The sequence below is a fragment of the Oncorhynchus mykiss genome, chromosome 8 (genome assembly GCF_057628025.1).
Source record: "Oncorhynchus mykiss isolate SJ-2025 chromosome 8, ASM5762802v1, whole genome shotgun sequence".
Classification (NCBI taxonomy): Eukaryota; Metazoa; Chordata; class Actinopteri; order Salmoniformes; family Salmonidae; genus Oncorhynchus; species Oncorhynchus mykiss.
The window spans coordinates 88113461-88134550 of NC_143029.1; the positions used below are offsets into that span (position 1 = coordinate 88113461).

Consider the following 21090-nt stretch of genomic DNA (forward strand, 5'->3'; position numbering starts at 1 on the left):
TATATACAGGGGGTACCGGTACAGAGTCAATGTGGAGGCTATATACAGGGGGTACCGGTACAGAGTCAATGTGGAGGCTATATACAGGGGGTACCGGTACAGAGTCAATGTGGAGGCTATATACAGGGTATTACGGTACAGAGTCAATGTGGAGGCTATATACAGGGTATTACGGTACAGAGTCAATGTGGAGGCTATATACAGGGTGTTACGGTACAGAGTCAATGTGGAGGCTATATACAGGGTGTTACGGTACAGAGTCAATGTGGAGGCTATATACAGGGTGTTACGGTACAGAGTCAATGTGGAGGCTATATACAGGGTGTTACGGTACAGAGTCAATGTGGAGGCTATATACAGGGTGTTACGGTACAGAGTCAATGTGGAGGCTATATACAGGGTATTACGGTACAGAGTCAATGTGGAGGCTATATACAGGGTGTTACGGTACAGAGTCAATGTGGAGGCTATATACAGGGTGTTACGGTACAGAGTCAATGTGGAGGCTATATACAGGGTATTACGGTACAGAGTCAATGTGGAGGCTATATACAGGGTGTTACGGTACAGAGTCAATGTGGAGGCTATATACAGGGTATTACGGTACAGAGTCAATGTGGAGGCTATATACAGGGTGTTACGGTACAGAGTCAATGTGGAGGCTATATACAGGGTGTTACGGTACAGAGTCAATGTGGAGGCTATATACAGGGTGTTACGGTACAGAGTCAATGTGGAGGCTATATACAGGGTATTACGGTACAGAGTCAATGTGGAGGCTATATACAGGGTGTTACGGTACAGAGTCAATGTGGAGGCTATATACAGGGTGTTACGGTACAGAGTCAATGTGGAGGCTATATACAGGGTGTTACGGTACAGAGTCAATGTGGAGGCTATATACAGGGTGTTACGGTACAGAGTCAATGTGGAGGCTATATACAGGGTGTTACGGTACAGAGTCAATGTGGAGGCTATATACAGGGTGTTACGGTACAGAGTCAATGTGGAGGCTATATACAGGGTGTTACGGTACAGAGTCAATGTGGAGGCTATATACAGGGCGTTACGGTACAGAGTGAATGTGGAGGCTATATACAGGGGGTACCGGTACAGAGTCAATGTGGAGGCTATATACAGGGTGTTACGGTACAGAGTCAATGTGGAGGCTATATACAGGGTGTTACGGTACAGAGTCAATGTGGAGGCTATATACAGGGTGTTACGGTACAGAGTCAATGTGGAGGCTATATACAGGGTGTTACGGTACAGAGTCAATGTGGAGGCTATATACAGGGGGTACCGGTACAGAGTCAATGTGGAGGCTATATACAAGGTGTTACGGTACAGAGTCAATGTGGAGGCTATATACAGGGTGCTACGGTACAGAGTCAATGTGGAGGCTATATACAGGGTGTTACGGTACAGAGTCAATGTGGAGGCTATATACAGGGGGTACCGGTACAGAGTCAATGTGGAGGCTATATACAGGGTGTTACGGTACAGAGTCAATGTGGAGGCTATATACAGGGTGTTACGGTACAGAGTCAATGTGGAGGCTATATACAGGGTATTACGGTACAGAGTCAATGTGGAGGCTATATACAGGGGGTACTGGTACAGAGTCAATGTGGAGGCTATATACAGGGTGTTACGGTACAGAGTCAATGTGGAGGCTATATACAGGGTATTACGGTACAGAGTCAATGTGGAGGCTATATACAGGGTGTTACGGTACAGAGTCAATGTGGAGGCTATATACAGGGTGTTACGGTACAGAGTCAATGTGGAGGCTATATACAGGGTGTTACGGTACAGAGTCAATGTGGAGGCTATATACAGGGTGTTACGGTACAGAGTCAATGTGGAGGCTATATACAGGGTGTTACGGTACAGAGTCAATGTGGAGGCTATATACAGGGTATTACGGTACAGAGTCAATGTGGAGGCTATATACAGGGTGTTACGGTACAGAGTCAATGTGGAGGCTATATACAGGGTATTACGGTACAGAGTCAATGTGGAGGCTATATACAGGGTGTTACGGTACAGAGTCAATGTGGAGGCTATATACAGGGTATTACGGTACAGAGTCAATGTGGAGGCTATATACAGGGTGTTACGGTACAGAGTCAATGTGGAGGCTATATACAGGGTGTTACGGTACAGAGTCAATGTGGAGGCTATATACAGGGTGTTACGGTACAGAGTCAATGTGGAGGCTATATACAGGGTATTACGGTACAGAGTCAATGTGGAGGCTATATACAGGGTGTTACGGTACAGAGTCAATGTGGAGGCTATATACAGGGTGTTACGGTACAGAGTCAATGTGGAGGCTATATACAGGGTGTTACGGTACAGAGTCAATGTGGAGGCTATATACAGGGTGTTACGGTACAGAGTCAATGTGGAGGCTATATACAGGGTGTTACGGTACAGAGTCAATGTGGAGGCTATATACAGGGTGTTACGGTACAGAGTCAATGTGGAGGCTATATACAGGGTGTTACGGTACAGAGTCAATGTGGAGGCTATATACAGGGCGTTACGGTACAGAGTGAATGTGGAGGCTATATACAGGGGGTACCGGTACAGAGTCAATGTGGAGGCTATATACAGGGTGTTACGGTACAGAGTCAATGTGGAGGCTATATACAGGGTGTTACGGTACAGAGTCAATGTGGAGGCTATATACAGGGTGTTACGGTACAGAGTCAATGTGGAGGCTATATACAGGGTGTTACGGTACAGAGTCAATGTGGAGGCTATATACAGGGGGTACCGGTACAGAGTCAATGTGGAGGCTATATACAGGGTGTTACGGTACAGAGTCAATGTGGAGGCTATATACAGGGTGCTACGGTACAGAGTCAATGTGGAGGCTATATACAGGGTGTTACGGTACAGAGTCAATGTGGAGGCTATATACAGGGGGTACCGGTACAGAGTCAATGTGGAGGCTATATACAGGGTGTTACGGTACAGAGTCAATGTGGAGGCTATATACAGGGTGTTACGGTACAGAGTCAATGTGGAGGCTATATACAGGGTATTACGGTACAGAGTCAATGTGGAGGCTATATACAGGGGGTACTGGTACAGAGTCAATGTGGAGGCTATATACAGGGTGTTACGGTACAGAGTCAATGTGGAGGCTATATACAGGGTATTACGGTACAGAGTCAATGTGGAGGCTATATACAGGGTATTACGGTACAGAGTCAATGTGGAGGCTATATACAGGGGGTACCGGTACAGAGTCAATGTGGAGGCTATATACAGGGGTACCGGTACAGAGTCAATGTGGAGGCTATATACAGGGGGTACCGGTACAGAGTCAATGAGGAGGTTATATACAGAGGGTACCATTACCGAGTCAGTGTGGAGGCTATATACAGGGGGTACCGGTACAGAGTCAATGAGGAGGCTATATACAGAGGGTACCGTTACCGAGTCAACGTGGAGGCTATATACAGAGGGTACCGGTACCGAGTCAACGTGGAGGCTATATACAGGGGGTACTGGTACCGAGTAAATAGGAAGGGGTATAGGTTAGTCGAGGTAATTTGATAATAAGCAGCGAGTAGCAGCAGTGTAAAAACAACGGGAGGTTCAATGTAAATAGTCCAGGTGGCCATTTGATTAGTTGTTCAGCAGTTTAATGGCTTGGGGATAGAAGCTGTTAAGGAGCCATTTGATCCTAGACTTGGCGCTCCGGTACAGCCGTGCTGTAGCAGAGAGAACAGTCTGTGGTGACTGTAGACTTTGACAATTTTTGGGGCCTTCCTCTGACACCACCTAGTATACATACAGGTTCTGGATGTCAGGAAACTTGGCCCCAGTGATATACTGGCAGGATGCACTACCCAAGTCAGATGCTGAGCAGTTGCCATACCAGGCGGTAACACAACCAGTCAGGATGCTCTCGATGGTGCAGCTGTAGAACTGTGAGGATTTTTATTTGACCTTTATTTAACTAGGCAAGTTAGTTAAAGAACAAATTCTTATTTACAATGACGGACTACCCTGGCCAAACCCAGACAACGCTGCGCCAATTGTGCGCCGCCCTATGGGACTCTCAATCCCGGCCAGATGTTATACAGCCTGAATTAGAACCAAGGACTTTAGTGATGCCTCTTGCACTGAGATGTAGTGCCTTAGACCGCTGCGCCACTGCCAAATCTTCTCAGTCTCCTGAGGGGGAAAAGGTGCTGTTGTGCCCTCTTCACAACTGTCTTGGTGTGTTTGGACCAAGAGAGTTTGTTGGTGATGAGGACACCAAGGAACTTTAAACTCTCGTCCTGCTCCACTTCAGTTCCGTCAATGTTAATGGGGGCCTGTTCAGCCCTCCTTTTCCTACAGTCCACGATCTGCCCCTTTTGTCTTGCTCACATTCAGAGAGAGGTTGTTGTCCTGGCATCACACTGCCAGGTCTCTGACCTCCTCCTTATAGGCTGTCTCATCGTTGTGTCGTCAGTAAGCTTAATGATGGTGTTGGAGTCATTTAAGTTTGCCTGCATTAAAGTCCCCGGCCACTAGGAGCGCTGCTTCTGGGTGAGCATTTTCTTGTTTGCTGATGGCCTTCATACAGCTTGTTGAGAGTGGTCTTAGTGCCAGCATCGGTTTGTGGTGGTAAATAGACGGCAACGAATAATATAGATGTGAACTCTCTTGGTAGATCCTGTGGTCTACAGCTTATCATGAGATATTCTACCTCAGGCGAGCAATACCTCGAGACTTCTTTAATATTAGACATCGAGCACCAGCAGTTACTGAGAAATAGACACACACATACGCCCCTCGTTTTACCAGACATAGCGGCTCTTTCCTGGCGAAAAACGGAGAAGCCAGCCAGCTCTATGTCTTCGTACAGCCAAGTCTCGGTGAAACATAAGATATTACAGTTTTTAATGTCCTGTTGGTAGGATATTCTTAAATTGTAAATCCAGTTTGTTTAGCAATGATTGTACGTTGTCCAATAATACAGAGGGTAGAGGTGGTTTACTCATTCGCCGACTAATTCTCACAAGGCACCCAGACCTCCGCCCCCTGTATTTCAGTCTTTTCTTCATGCGAATGACAGGGTTGAGGGCCCTGGTCTCCGGGAAGCAGTACATCCTTTCCGTTGGACTCATTTAAATAAAAAATATTTGTCCAGTTCGAGGTGAGTAATCGCTGTTCTGATCTCCAGAAGCACTTTTTTGGTCAAAAGAGACGGTAGCAGTAACATTATGTACAAACTGAGTTACAAAAAATGCTAACAAAATAGCAAAGTTAATTAGGAGACAGTAAAATGGCAGCCATCACTTCCAATGCCATTACACTGTCCAGTGCCAAACAACCTGAGAGATTCTCACAACATCAGCTAGTCAGTGAGCTGAGCAGAGTGTCATATCCAACGGAATATGATTGAAGTCCTAATTCTACTGTGGCGTTGTTTACAATAGCTTTTTCTAAGCAGACCCTAATATCCTAATGCCATGGGCACATCTTATCTTTAATTGAACTTTCTCCCAAAAACCACATGTGCTCAGGAGGAAGATGCTATACTGCTTTGACCAGGTATCATAGGGCTCTGGTCTAAAGTAATGCATCCAACCTCACTGAGCTCGAGCTGTTTTGCAAGGAGGAATGGGAAAAATTTCAGTCTCTCGATGTGCAAAATTGATAGAGACATACCCCAAGCGACTTGCAGATGTAATCACAGCAAAAGGTGGCGCTACAAAGTATTAACTTAAGGGGGCTGAATAATTTTGCACGCCCAATTTTTCAGTTTTTGATTTGTTAAAAAAGTTTGAAATATCAAATAAATGTCGTTCCACTTCATGATTGTGTCCCACTTGTTGTTGATTCTTCACAAAAAAATACAGTTTTATATCTTTATGTTTGAAGCCTGAAATGTGGCAAAAGGTCGCAAAGTTCAAGGGGGCCGAATACTTTCGCAAGGCACTGTAGTAGTGACAGTAATGGTGGTGATAGTAATGGTGGTGATAGTGTAGGTGGTGGTAGTGGTGGTGATGGTGGGGATGCTGGTGGTAGTGATGTGGGTGATGGTGGTGGTAGTGATAGTAATGGTGGTGATAGTAGTGGTGGGGGTGGTGGTGATGCTGGTGGTAGTGGTGGGGGTGGTGCTGGTGGTGGTGGGGTTGGTGATGCTGGTGGTAGTGGTGGGGGTGGTGGTGATGCTGGTGGTAGTGGTGGGGGTGGTGGTGATGCTGGTGGTAGTGGTGGTGGTGGTGGTGATGCTGTTGGTAGTGGTGTGGGTGGTGGGGGTGGGGGTCATGCTGCTGGTGGTGGTGGTGTGGGTGATGCTGGTGGTAGTGGGGGTGGTGGTGATGCTGTTGGTAGTGGTGTGGGTGGTAGTGGTGCTGGTGGTGGGGGGGGTGGGGGTGTGGGTGGTGCTGGTGGTGGTGGTGGTGACGCTGGTGGTGGTGGTGGTAGTGGTGTGGGTGGTGCTGGTGGTAGGGGTGGTGGTGGTGGGGCTGCTGGTGGTGGTGGTTGTGGTGGTAGTGGTGGTGGTGGTGGTAGTAGTGGTGGTGGTGATGGTTGTGGTGGTAGTGGTGGTGGTGGTGGTGGTGCTGGTAGTGGTGGTGGTGATGGTTGTGGTGGTAGTGGTGGTGGTGGTAGTGGTGGTGGTGGTAATGCTGATGGTGGTAGTAGTGCTGGTGGTGGTGGGGGAGGTGCTGGTGGTGGGGGTGTGGGTGGTGCTGGTGGTAGTGGTGGTGACGCTGGTGGTGGTGGGGGTGGTGTGGGTGGTGCTGGTGGTGGGGGTGGTGGTGCTGGTGGTGGGGGAGGTGCTGGTGGTGGTGGTGGGGGAGGTGCTGGTGGTGGTGGTGATGCTGTTGGTAGTGGTGTGGGTGGTGGTGCTGGTGGTGGGGGAGGTGCTGGTGGTGGTGGTGGGGGAGGTGCTGGTGGTGGGGGTGATGCTGGTGGTGGTGGTGCTGGTGGCGTACGTGTGTGTATGAAGGGGAGTTCAGAAGGCTGAAAACACCAGGATTCAATCAACAGCTCTAGTCTCTGTATCAAATTATACCCTCTTCCCTATATGGGCACCACTTTAGACCAGAGCCCTATGGGACCCTACTCCCTATGTAGTGCATTACTTTAGACCAGAGCCCTGTGGCACCCTATTCCCTATACTGCTTTGACCAGGTATCATAGGGCTCTGGTCTAAAGTAATGCACTACATAGGGAATAGGGTCCCATAGGGCTCTGGTCTAAAGTAGTGCACAACATAGGGAATAGGGTACCATTTGGGATGCATCCTTAGATTCTCTCCTCACAGAAGGCTGATTAGAGCTGGGTTTAGTTGTTGTCTGGTTTTGACAAGTTTCCCCCCGTTTCACTCAAAAAAAGTAATTTAAAAAAAATGAAGCCCTGCTATTTATCCTTTATGCTTTTCTGAGGACAGCCTCTTTTAAAAAGAGTCAGTGGACTAGAGTCTGGTGCTTTGCTGTTTTCACTGAGCAGCCTGGGGTTACTATACTTACAAAGAGCTTCCACAGAGAAAGAGAGAGAGAGAGGAAAGAGAGCAAGAGACAGAGAGAGAGAAGCAAAGAAGAGAGCGGGTTAGAGTGGGTAAGAATGATAGACAGAGAGAAAGAGATTTTTTTTTGTCCTGTTCATTTGCCCGTGTAAAAGATGAGAGCTGCAGTTCAAATGCTTGTCATGTTAATCCCATTAGGAATAATCCCAGACCTAAAATGAGAAACAATGCAGATGTGTCAGACAGGCATTCTCTCTGAGCTGAAGGCCAGTGACATCATCCAGACCATCCACTGGGAAGGAAGGATCTGATTCAGAGCAGAGAGGCACAAAGAGGATATGAGCATCTTGTTTAGTCTCTGTGTTAGTCACACTCCTAGTATGATAAACATATATTGTCAGGGTTGGATGTCCTTGACAGGGTCAGATCTCAGATATTAGCTACAGTAGGCCACTAACTCAACTGAGCTGCTAACTAGCTAACTTCGAGCACTATTTACCTTAAGTGAATTAAATGGCATCCGCTAGCTAACATCCTATTAGCTAGCTCTCGTGATGTAATCATTAGCTAGCTAACTTCCTATCAACTAGCTCTCGTGATGTAATCATTAGCGAGCTAACTTCCTATCAACTAGCTCTCGTGATGTAATCATTAGCGAGCTAACTTCCTATCAACTAGCTCTCGTGATGTAATCATTAGCGAGCTAACTTCCTATCAACTAGCTCTCTTGATGTAATCATAAACTTGCTAACTTCCTGTCAGCTAGCTCTCTCGATGTAATCATTAGCTAGCTAACTTTCTATCAGCTAGCTCTCTTGATGTAATCATTAATTAACTAGCTAACTTCCTATCAGCTAGCTCTCTTGATGTAATCATTAATTAACTAGCTAACTTCCTATCAGCTAGCTCTCTTGATGTAATCATTGTAAATGAATAACACAGTCTCCAAATGCATTTTGTAGATAACAGCCAGAGAAGAGGGTGACATTGCAGCTCCAGCTGTCAGTAAATGGACAGTGTAGATTAGTGGTAGACTAGTGGACAGGGCAGGTCATATTGAGGGAGGACATTAGGAAGAGATTCTACAGTTCCAGTCCCTAGAGGGGAAAACTTTGAAGAGCAAGAGATAATAGCAAAATATTATTCAGTGCTGTCTAATTTTAGAATAATGAAGCCTGTTTTCTTTGTGATGTTTTCTGTCCTCAGATACTGTATGGAAAGCTTTAAAAGCCTGTTTGTAGATGAAAAGAGAGGTCCCAATGAATGTCACAAGAGACTAACAGTTTATCTTATATCCCATGGGTTATATGTGTAGGCCTACCTATGTTAGGGTTATGTTGTATACAAAAATACAGTTAAACATCACACACAATGTATAAACCTATTACAATTGGAGCTGACCAACCCTGCTGGAGGTCTGCTGGGTGCAGGGTCCTGTTTTCAGCCCAGTAATAACACACCTGATTCAACTCATCAAATCTAATGAGTTGATAATCAAGTGTGCTATTACTGGGCTGGAATAGAAGTCTGTTCCTCCAGTAGATCTATTACTGGGCTGGAATAGAAGTCTGTTCCTCCAGTAGATCTATTACTGGGCTGAAATAGAAGTCTGTTCCTCCAGTAGATCTATTACTGGGCTGGAATAGAAGTCTGTTCCTCCAGTAGATCTATTACTGGGCTGGAATAGAAGTCTGTTCCTCCAGTAGATCTATTACTGGGCTGGAATAGAAGTCTGTTCCTCCAGTAGATCTATTACTGGGCTGGAATAGAAGTCTGCTCCTCCAGTAGATCTATTACTGGGCTGGAATAGAAGTCTGCTCCTCCAGTAGATCTATTACTGGGCTGGAATAGAAGTCTGTTCCTCCAGTAGATCAGGGAGCAACGTTGGCCACCACTGGTATGGAGTTTATCTTGTTCCCCTGAAATGATGCATCGGTAATAATCGCCTGCTTGTTGCCACTCAATTATATATTGTTGTTTAGACTAAGATTTCTCATATTTAAATACAAGTTAGTTTATCACTTCAAAATGTTTAAATAAAGTGTTAAATCTTTGAAGTGAAGTAATTTTAAACTTGCTTTAATTGTTAAAGTATTACTCTAACTGAACTAGTGTCAATGTTGATTAATCACATATCACAATCCTACAATAAAGAGAGGAAGGCGATCTGTCTATAATGTGTCTGTGTTCCTGTGTTGTTCTCTAATGTGTCTGTGTTCCTGCGTTGTTCTCTAATGTGTCTGTGTTCCTGTGTTGTTCTCTAATGTGTCTGTGTTCCTGTGTTGTTCTCTAATGTGTCTGTGTTCCTGTGTTGTTCTCTAATGTGTCTGTGTTCCTGTGTTGTTCTCTAATGTGTCTGTGTTCCTGTGTTGTTCTCTAATGTGTCTGTGTTCCTGTGTTGTTCTCTAATGTGTCTGTGTTCCTGTGTTGTTCTCTAATGTGTCTGTGTTCCTGTGTTGTTCTCTAATGTGTCTGTGTTCCTGTGTTGTTCTCTAATGTGTCTGTGTTCCTGTGTTGTTCTCTCAAATCAACATTTCCTTTGTGTCCGGTGGTAAGATCTCCAACCTGTTTGATTTGATTGTCTCTCTGTCTCAGTATATCAGCCATGTGAATCCATTGTGCCGCTTATCATATGGCAGGGATCACCAATGCAGCCATAGGCCGACAGTATGATGTCATTACTTGCCTTGAGGGCATCTGTGATCTGAAGCAGAGAATAGCTCAAACACACACATTGTTGACATGTTGAGCTATATGTTCTCAATTTAAAATGAAGCCAGTAGACAATGTATATGAGGCAAACCATATACCAGATTTTGTACATGTCTATTAGGTGCTGACATAAAACCTTGTTTAGTGCAAATCGAACCCACCTAATGTTGTACAGTATGAAAGTAAGGAGATGACATTTAGGCTACAGGAGATGAGCATTACAGGTATCATATATGAGGTTAATTAAATTAAATTAATTTTTAGCAATGTTGCTTCCAAAATGATTCCAGATGGTTCTGTTAGATTGACAGAACATGGTTGCTCTATGTATCACTGACTCTGGAGAAGCTAGTGACTATGCTAAAACTGATAGCCTTTTAGATCAATAATATTCCGTTTTTATTAACATTTCATTCGCTTTTTAATCGTGAGAGAAATTGAACTAGCTAATAGCTTTACACCTCGGTAGCTTACAAGGTTAGCTAACATTTCTCAAAAACAAACCTCATTGTGGTTTTGCTACACTTCTTGTCCCTCATGCTAGCCAGATGAACGTGGCCACAATATCACTCCAAAAAATAAAATAATATTGAATTATGTTCAGCATTGTAGATGATTTATCTCCTCGTGCTTTAGCGCATGTCAAAACAACAGAGAAAAGCAGTGAAAACGGCGTCCTGCGCCACATTTCAACGGGTAAATAGCGTTTCGCATGGTGGAGACAGACGAGGACACTGGATCGATGAGGAGGCCGACCATTAAGAAGTGAGTGAGAAGATGGTGGGGCAATGGATATGGAGCTTGAGATAAAACAACGGGGGCACAAATTAGTGGAGACGACGGAGGATGTGAGCCAGAGAGGAAGAAGTGAAGCAAGATGGTTCATCCGATCCCAAATCTGTCCTGGAAAAGAAGACCGCAAAGTGAGAACACTCTCTCACACACACACACACACCCGCACGTCTCCATCTCCCAGACCATGAGGCCCTATACAGGGAATGCTAAAATCGTCCCAGTTCAAGCGCTGTGCAGGAATAATATTCATCAGTTGATTTACAGAAACATTTAAACATTTAAAAGAGGGGAAAACAATGAGGTAAAAAAGGATTAGCAGCAGAGTGAGAGAATACATGACTCCTCCTCTCCCTCCTCATCTCCCTCCTCTCCCTCCTCATCTCCCTCCTCCTCTCCCTCCTCATCTCCCTCCTCCCTCTCCTCATCTCCCTCCTCCCTCTCCTCCTCTCCCTCCTCCTCTCCCTCCTCCCTCTCCTCATCTCCCTCATCATCTCCCTCATCTCCCTCCTCATCTCCCTCATCTCCCTCCTCCTCTCCCTCATCTCCCTCCTCCTCTCCCTCATCTCCCTCCTCATCTCCCTCCTCATCTCCCTCATCTCCCTCCTCATCTTCCTCCTCCCTCTCCTCATCTCCCTCCTCCTCTCCCTCCTCCCTCTCCTCATCTCCCTCCTCCCTCCTCCCTCTCCTCATCTCCCACCTCCCTCTCCCTTCTCATCTCCCTCCTCCCTCTCCTCCTCATCTCCCTCCTCCCTCTCCTCATCTCCCTCCTCCCTCTCCTCATCTCCCTCCTCTCCCTCCTCATCTCCCTCCTCTCCCTCCTCATCTCCCTCCTCATCTCCCTCATCATCTCCCTCCTCCTCTCCCTCATCTCCCTCCTCCCTCTCCTCCTCTCCCTCCTCCCTCTCCTCATCTCCCTCCTCCTTCTCCTCCTCTCCCTCCTCATCTCCCTCTCCCCATCTCCCTCCTCCCTCCTCATCTCCCTCCTCCCTCTCCTCCTCCCTCTCCTCATCTCCCTCCTCTCCCTCCTCCTCTCCCTCCTCCTTCTCCTCCTCCCCATCCTCATCTCCTTCATCCCCCTCATCCCCCTCCTCTCGGGGACTCTGGGGACATGTTGCATGTCATCTCAGTGTCTCACTGTGAAGTGGAGCGGTGATGATGTGGTTGGAAGGGGCAGTGTTTGTGTGTGTGTGTGTGTGTGTGTGTGTGTGCGTGTGTGTGTCTACATGCATGTCTGTGTGCAGCGGTGCGGGGATGATGTGACGGGGGCAGTTCAGAATAAAGTCAAGGTTACAGGGTGATGGGGGAGCTAAACACTGTGGCTGTCTCCAAATAAATATATGGATGAGAGAGAGAGAGAGAGAGAGAGGAGAGGTGTTGGGGAGAGGAGGAAAAGGAGTGATGGGAGAGAGAGAGAAACAGAGAGAGGGATGGACATGATCTTCTCCTCCCATCCTAAGCTCTTCCAGACATAACATGATGAACTCTTTCTCTCCTTTCTCCGAGAGCAGAAACGAGTTCAGAAGAATTACTGTAATCTACAGAGTCAAAGCCTACAGACAGCAGCAGAATTAGTCGCTACTTGTGCATCGGCCTCCTAGTGATGCTTTGTGACTTGCTTTGCATCCCTATGGCCCTTGTAAAAAGTAGTGCACTATTTAGGTCAGGGTTTGTCAACTAGGTTTAGCATTGTGACAAATGTCTTCTGAGCTAATAGTCGGTGGGACAGAACACAATTTAGTATGTAGTATTAGCACAATTAATTGACCTACGCTATAAATTGAACAACATTTTTAGTACATAATAAATTCAGTGATTACGCTCATAAAATCACCATGCCTCTCTTCAATTATTATTTTGTTTGTCTATTTCTCTGTGCGTTGATTGGTGGGGAAAACAGGTCTACGTAGCATCCTATCGGCCACACTACTTGTTTAACGGTCAACATTCGTTCAGAGCAATTAACTTGTTAGGCAAGACAAAATGTCGCTCTCATAAAGTATCAAAAAGAAAGGTGGATCATGAAAATCGAAGTTTCAGGGAAGAGAAGACATGCGTTCATATTTTCCCAATGCCAAGCCAGCGTGTCTTATATGCAATGAAAATATAGCTGTTGGCAAGGAATTCGATCTCAGACGTAATTATGAATCTAAGCATGGTACTTTCAAAGTGGCTTTCGATCACCAGACAAGAGGCCCGACACAGAAACATCGAAGCGTTAATAACCGCAAGCTGCACGTACAGCTTTTTTTGGGGGCCTGACATATTCGGTCACTTAAACGGGTTAAATCTCCAGTCACACGGAAGAGGGGGAACAGTCGTGGACATGGTGGGAAAAACTTGAAGCCTTTACTAGGAAGTTGAAGTTGTTCGATTTGGACTTGTCATCTGGAAGGCTACTGCACTTCAGCACACTGAAGAAACGACAGGCAGAGGGACCAGGCCACAGCATGGTAGATTTCATCAATCAGCTGAGGGACAATTTATCCAGGAGCTTTGAAGACTACAGCATGCCCAATGATATAATTGCGTTTGTACGTGATCCTATCACAGTCCGTCCAGGTGGAGAATTCTCCTCCCTTGCTAAGAAAACGATACCCTCGCTGAATTCAAACGGAGCCGATAGAGACAAATCAGGAATGCGCTCAGTAGTCCTTGTGTGCGTTTTGGGTGACATGCTCAGAGGAATACAGCCAATAAAGAAACTCCATTTGACAACTATGGTTGGATCAATTTACACCTACCTGCGAGTCGTCCTTTTCCTCTATGAACGCAGTACAAAACTCACGAAAGGAACTGGCTTTCACATAGGTAAATCAAGGGATGCCTGCGCATCAAAATCACGTGCATCTCACGCAAACATCCACCAGATTGTGTCCGAGGGGTAATGCAACGTCTCCCATTGAATGAGTATAGTGGCCTATTTGACTATATCTAGTAAATACTAACATTATTTTGAGTGCTTTTCTAAGAATATTTAGGTCTCAATCTGTCAGTATTTTCTGTTTGTTCTGTCGTTACAGGAGCAGGCTATTCCGATACAGACATAGAGATCGCCTTTTTTTCTTAAAATTATTGTTTTATGTAGGATGATAGGTTTTTGGCCAGTTGCAATTGTAAAAATTTTATTTTTTTAAAATCCCACTTCTATTAGGCCATGTATTTTTTGATGGTGAAAGATGCTGGTAAACCTCATAGCCTACCCCAGCCAGCTAGTTATTTTAGATCGGCCTAGGCTCGGGAAGAAATGTATTCCAATGAAGCCCTCTTGATGTTTGTAAAGTCAAATTAAAATGAAGATTATTGTTTTAAATAAATTGATCGACTGGTGTAGGTTTTCTCCATCTATCGCTGTGCAACACTTGCATACCAAGTTAGCTATATTTTTGATTGCGCTGTGGTTGTAGCTTTACGTTTCAGCACCGCAAAAATGGTCCGCTGCCTGCTTTATTAGTTGACTGTCTCCTGCATTCTCTCTCCTCATGAATGAAATTCAAATGTAACTTTTGCATTATTTAGGCAGTGTAACTTCCTTCTTGGAACATTACTGTCATGAAACAGCAGGGAGCAGGTCTCGAGGCCGAGGTCCGGCGCGCTATCGACTGTGCAGCAAAAGCATGCTCGTGCGGCAGAGTCGATTTCCGCGCTTATAAACCCAGGGTCGTTACACTACATTTGGGAGTTTTTGCATCTCGGGTCCGATCATTTTTTTAAATTATATTCATAATTCATTTTGGGGGCTTTGGGGTGGCCAAATAATAGTGTTGGCGGGCCAGACTTGGCCAGTTGGGGAACCCTGATTAAATCAAAATTAAGTAATTGCCGTAATAATAATTGCTGTAATAACATGTAGCTGTTGGAAAAACACCATTAAATCCACCTCAACCAATTATGGCTGGTTCTTTGCGAGATATTTATTAATGTCATTTAGAGTGTTTAAACTCTGTGTTTTTTTCCAAGACTCGTCCTGCAGCATTAATAGTCCTAGTTTATTAGGCCCAGGGGCTGGTGTGTGTGTGTGTGTGTGTGTGTGTGTGTGTGTGTGTGTGTGTGTGTGTGTGTGTGTGTGCGTGCGTGCGTGCCTGTGTGTGCCTGTGTGTGTGTGTGCCTGTGTGTGTGTGTGTGTGTGTGTGTGTTTTTTATCTCTTCACTATTCAAACAGTTCTAAGTAGATCATTTAGTATATTTAATGAAACTAATGGGTAACACTTACATTAAGTTCCCTCAATACTATGTAACTAAACAGTAATAACTACAGTAGTTATTACTGTTTAGTTACTTAGTAATACCTCTAACTACTGTAGTTATTACTGTTTAGTTATAGTAATACCTATGTAACTACTGTAGTTATTACTGTTTAGTTACATAGTAATACCTCTAACTACTGTAGTTATTACTGTTTAGTTATAGTAATACCTATGTAACTACTGTAGTTATTACTGTTTAGTTACATAGTAATACCTCTAACTACTGTAGTTATTACTGTTTAGTTACATAGTAATACCTCTAAATACTATGTTGTTACTACGGTTATTACTGTTTAGTTACATAGTAATAAGGGAACTTAAAATGTAAAGTGTTTGCCAACTAATGTAAACGTGAACCTATTTTCATTTCATATGTAACAAACAAATAAACTTGAGGAATTCAATGGGGAACCAATCCAATCTACAATGGATCCTTTATATGTCTGTCTTGTTCGTTACACAATATGGAAATAATGTAATTTTCTCTAAATGGAATGTACCTTTGGCTAAAGCGACGATCTACAAACCTTATTCATCTTCTGTGTGAATATACATTACCTCAGATCCACACAGAGAGAGTATATAACACTACAGCACACAACCCCACAAGAAAGAGCTCATTGTTTTTACACATCCTCCTTCTAAAGCAGCGTGTCTAATAATATAAACAGGGTGTCTAATAATATAAACAGGGTGTCTAATATTAATAACAGGGTGTCTAATATTAATAACAGGGTGTATAATAACAACAGGGTGTCTAATAATAACAACAGGGTGTCTAATAATAATAAGAGGGCTAACTCACGGACGCTGCGCACCTGTCCTCTCCTGTCGTCTCCTCTCCTCTCCTCTCCTGTCCTCACCTGTTGTCTCCTCTCCTGTCCTCTCCTGTCCTGTCCTCTCCTGTCCTCACCTGTTGTCTCCTCTCCTGTCCTCTCCTGTCCTCTCCTGTCCTGTCCTCTCCTCACCTGTCCTCTCCTCTCCTGTCCTCTCCTATCCTCACCTGTCCTTTCCTGTCCTCTCCTGTCTTCATCTGTCCTCTCCTATCCTCTCCTGTCCTCTCCTATCCTCACCTGTCTTCACCGGTCTTCTCCTGTCCTCTCCTGTTCTCATCTGCCATATCCTGTCCTCTCCTCTCCTGTCCTCTCCTATCCTCACCTGTCCTCTCCTATCCTCACCTGTCATCTCCTGTCCTCATCTGTCCTCTCCTGTCATCTCCTGTCCTCTCCTATCCTCTCCTGTCGTCACCTGTCCTCTCCTGTTCTCATCTGTCCTCTCCTGTCCTCTCCTGTCCTCACCTGTCCTCTCCTGTTTTCACCTGTCCTCACCTGTCCTCTCCTGTCCTCTCCTGTCCTCTCCTGTCCTCACCTGTCCTCATCTGTTGTCTCCTGTCCTCTCCTGTCCTGTATTGTCCTATCTCTCTGTCCTGTCATTTCCTGTCTCCCTGTCTGGTCCTGTCTCTCTATTCTGGTCCTGTCTCTCTGTCCTGTCACATCCTGTCTCTATGTCCTGTTCTGTCTCTCTGTCTGGTCCTGTCTCTTTGTCTGGTCCTGTCTGTCTGTCCTGTCATATCCTGGCTCTATGTCCTGTTCTGTCTCTCTGTCTGGTCCTGTCTCTCTGGCTTGTATTCCTGTTTTCCTGTCCTGTCTCTCCGTCCTGTCCTGTTCTGTGCTGTCTCTCTCTCCTGTCTCTCTGTCTTACCCTGTCCTGTACTGTACTGTTCTGTCCTGTCCTCCTGTACTGTCCTGTCCTGTCTTTCTGTCCTGTACTTTGCTGTCCTCCTGTCCTGGTCTGTCCTGTCTCTTTGTCCTAACCTGTCCTATTGTACTGTCACGTCCTGTTCTCCTGTACTGTACTATCCTGTCTCTCTGTCCAGTACTGTCCTGTCTCGCTGTCCTGTCTCTTTGTTCTGTACTCTACTGTCCTGTCCTCCTGTCCTGTCTATCTGTCCGGTACTGTCCTGTTCTCCTGTACTTTCCTGTCCTGTCTGATCTCTGTCCTCTCTGTCCTATCCTGTCTCTCTGTCCTGTCCTGTCTCTCTGTCCTGTTCCTCTCCCTTTCCTAACTTGTCCTGTTCTGTCCTGTGTGTCTCTCCTGCCCTGTACTGTCATGTCCTTTGTATCTGTCCTGTAATGTCATGACCTGTCCTGTCCTGTGTACCAGTCTCTGTCCTGTCTCTGTCCGGTCTCTGTCCTGTGTATCTGTCTCTGTCCTGTCCATCTGTCCTGTCTATCTGTCCTGTCTCTGTCCTGTGTATCTGTCCTGTCTCTGTCCTGTGTATCTGTCTCTGTCCTGTCCTGTACTGTTCCACACACACTACCTCAAACTCCTATGTGGCACATTGTATCTTTGGCAGAAGTAGTTCTCCAACCAATATATGGGAAAGTAAGGATCAGGATTAAACTGGAAGCAAAGGGACTCTGAAAGTCATAAGGGAATCACAGAGGTATCACACAGGAATCACAGCTGAATCACACAGGAATCACACAAGAATCACAGAGGTATCACACAGATGAATCACAGAGGTATCACACAGGAATCACACAAGAATCACAGAGGTATCACACAGGAATCACAGAGGTATCATACAGAAATCACAGATGAATCACAGCTGAATCACACAGGAATCACACAGGAATCACACAGGAATCATACAGAAATCCCAGATGAATCACAGAGGTATCACACAAGAATCACAGAGGTATCACACAGATGAATCACAGAGGAATCACACAGGAATCACAGATGAATCACAGAGGTATCACACAGAAATCACAGATGAATCACAGAGGTATCACACAGAAATCACACAGGTATCACACAGGTATCACACAGAAATCCCAGATGAATCACAGAGGTATCACACAGGAATCACACAGGAATCACAGATGTATCACACAGAAATCACAGATGAATCACAGAGGTATCACACAAGAATCACATATGAATCACACAGATGAATCACAGAGGTATCACACAGGAATCACAGCTGAATCACACAGGAATCACAGATGAATCACAGAGGTATCACACAAGAATCACACATGAATCACACAGATGAATCACAGAGGTATCACACATGAATCACATAGGTATCACACATGAATCACATAGGTATCACACAGGAATCACAGATGAATCACAGAGGTATCACACAAGAATCACACATGAATCACACAGATGAATCACAGAGGTATCACACATGAATCACATAGGTATCACACATGAATCACATAGGTATCACACAGGAATCACACAGGAATCACAAAAGGTATCTCAGTGGAATCACAAAAGAAGGAAAAATTCATTATTTTTTGGCAACATAATCAACATTACCTTGTGTTGTTACTGCGTGTAAGGACTACTGTATTATAAAAAAACAACTTTCAGAACTGTGTTGATAAACTGATCAGCAAGCTGCTTCAATGAGCCACCAGCATTGTCCTCAAACAGACAGACAGTCAGACATAATGGTATTGGTGACACAAGGGCAGAGGTGCAGAGACCACGCCTGCTCTCCTCTCCTATCCATCTAGTCATGATGAAATTCTGGAAGTCTGGCGGTAGGGAATTAGTTCCTTTGTCCCGAGCATGCAGCACGGGGCCTTGTGATTGGCTGACACGAGCTCATCTACAGAACATGCTCTCCACATTGCCATAGTAACTGTGGGAGGCTTCTGAGACTAAGGCCAGGAGTACCAGTCAGGACTGTGTGCCCGCTAAGCATGTCAACAGATAAAAACAGAATATCTTAAATGCGCACACACACACACACGCACACACACACATACCCTCCTACTCGGCGACGCTCTTCTCTCTCTTTCATCTTGCCGAGCTACTAAATGTCTCTGTGCCATCTGGAGTTTGAGAAGGAAAAGAGCTTTCAGGAGCCACTTTTTATTTTAACGACAGACTGTGCAGATCCTCATTCTAATCAAAGATCTCCATCTACTCATGATATCACCGTACACAGCGGGGCAACTTCCCGCTCACTGTCCTATACAGGCGTCAAACAACAAGAGCAGGATGGGGATCTATTCCAAGAACAACACTATCCCACTGTCACCCCTCCACACACACACGCACAGCAGTATGTGTGTGTGCATACATCCCGTTGTGTAGGTGTACGAGTCCATTCATCTTGTTGCCCAGTCCAGTCCACTAAGTCCAGTCAGAGACTCAGCACAGTACGTGGGTTGGAACCTACCTTCTCATTCATCACAGTGATGGCCTAGTTAACAGTGGGTTAACTGCCTTGAATAGGGGCAGAACAATAGATTTTAACCTTGTCAGCTCGGGGGATTCGATCTTGCAACCTTTCAGGTAGTAGTCTAACGCTCTAACCACTAGGCTACCTACCGCCCCAGTGTGTCCATACAAGTTTGTGTGTGTGTGTGTGTGTGTGTGTGTGTGTGTGTGTGTGTGTGTGTGTGTGTGTGTGTGTGTGTGTGTGTGTGTGTGCGTGTGTGCGCGCGTGCGTGTATCTTTCACCATCACGGTACTCACCAGTGTGCAGTATGTCTCAGGTGGGTCTCCACAGGTGATATTGGGCGGGTCCAGGCTGACGGTCAGGTACTTGGTCATGACTGTAGCTTCTGGTTGACAGGCCATGTAGTCCCACGTTAACCCTTCCTCTGTGTAGATCCGACTCTTACACACGTCATAGTGGGACCAAGCAGCTGGGTATTGCTGCATGGCCACACACACACTCACGCACACACTTACACACACACAAACCGCCTGCAGTGTCAAAATCTCCGGACAACGCATCGCAGGTTTCTCTTTTGTCCGTCCTATCGTGACAAAGTGGCTGGTTTTTACTGTCCCTTTGTACTCACACAAAGAGGAGATGGACAGAGAGAAGATGGACTGAAAGAGAAGATGGACAGAAAGAGAAGATGGACAGAGAGAAAATGGACTGAAAGAGAAGATGGACAGAGAGAAGATGGACAGAGAGAAGATGGACAGAAAGACAAGATGGACAGAGAGAAGATGGACTGAGAGAAGATGGACAGAGAGAAGATTGACAGAGAGAAGATGGACAGAAAGTACTTTGGAAAGACGGTTCCCAACTTCAAAAGGTGGGAAGCGGGGGCTCCATGTTACTGTGTGTGAGCAGCTTCAGACTACAGTTATTCCTCTTCGTTTACTGGTCTTTGTGGGACCAGGGAGAAGCTAAAGTCACTGCTGTGTGACCAGGGAGAAGCTACAGTCACTGCTGTGTGACCAGGGAGAAGCTACAGTCACTGCTGTGTGACCAGGGAGATGCTAAAGTCACTGCTGTGTGACCAGGGAGAAGCTACAGTCACTGCTGTGTGACCAGGGAGATGCTAAAGTCACTGCTGTGTGACCAGGGAGAAGCTACAGTCACTGCTGTGTGACCAGGGAGAAGCTACAGTCACTGCTGTGTGACCAGGGAGAAGCTACAGTCACTGCTGTGTGACCAGGGATAAGCTAAAGTCACTGCTGTGTGACCAGGGAGATGCTAAAGTCACTGCTGTGTGACCAGGGAGAAGCTACAGTCACTGCTGTGTGACCAGGGAGAAGCTACAGTCACTGCTGTGGGACCAGGGAGAAGCTACAGTCACTGCTGTGTGACCAGGGAGAAGCTACAGTCACTGCTGTGTGACCAGGGAGAAGCTACAGTCACTGCTGTGTGACCAGGGAGAAGCTACAGTCACTGCTGTGGGACTAGGGAGAAGCTACAGTCACTGATGTGCGACCAGGGAGAAGCTACAGTCACTGCTGTGCGACCAGGGAGAAGCTACAGTCACTGCCGTGCGACCAGGCTGTTGTTTTTCTGGTTAAAGGTTGAGAGTGTGTCAGAAGGTAACGTTGTTCAGAAGTGTT

The 21090-nt window shown here is 45.7% G+C and overlaps 1 protein-coding gene across 1 annotated transcript in view; it reads right to left on the reverse strand.

The window, feature by feature from the left end:
* The window catches only part of LOC110530824 (netrin-G1-like), a 133876-nt gene extending 113111 nt beyond the window's left edge, over positions 1 to 20765 (reverse strand). Inside the window, exon 1 of the mRNA XM_036986619.2 lies at positions 19747 to 20765. Within this exon, the coding sequence (XP_036842514.1) occupies positions 19747 to 20010 (264 nt within the window). The 5' untranslated portion in view covers positions 20011 to 20765. The remainder of the gene's footprint in view (positions 1 to 19746) is intronic.
* Positions 20766 to 21090: the final 325 nt, after the last annotated feature.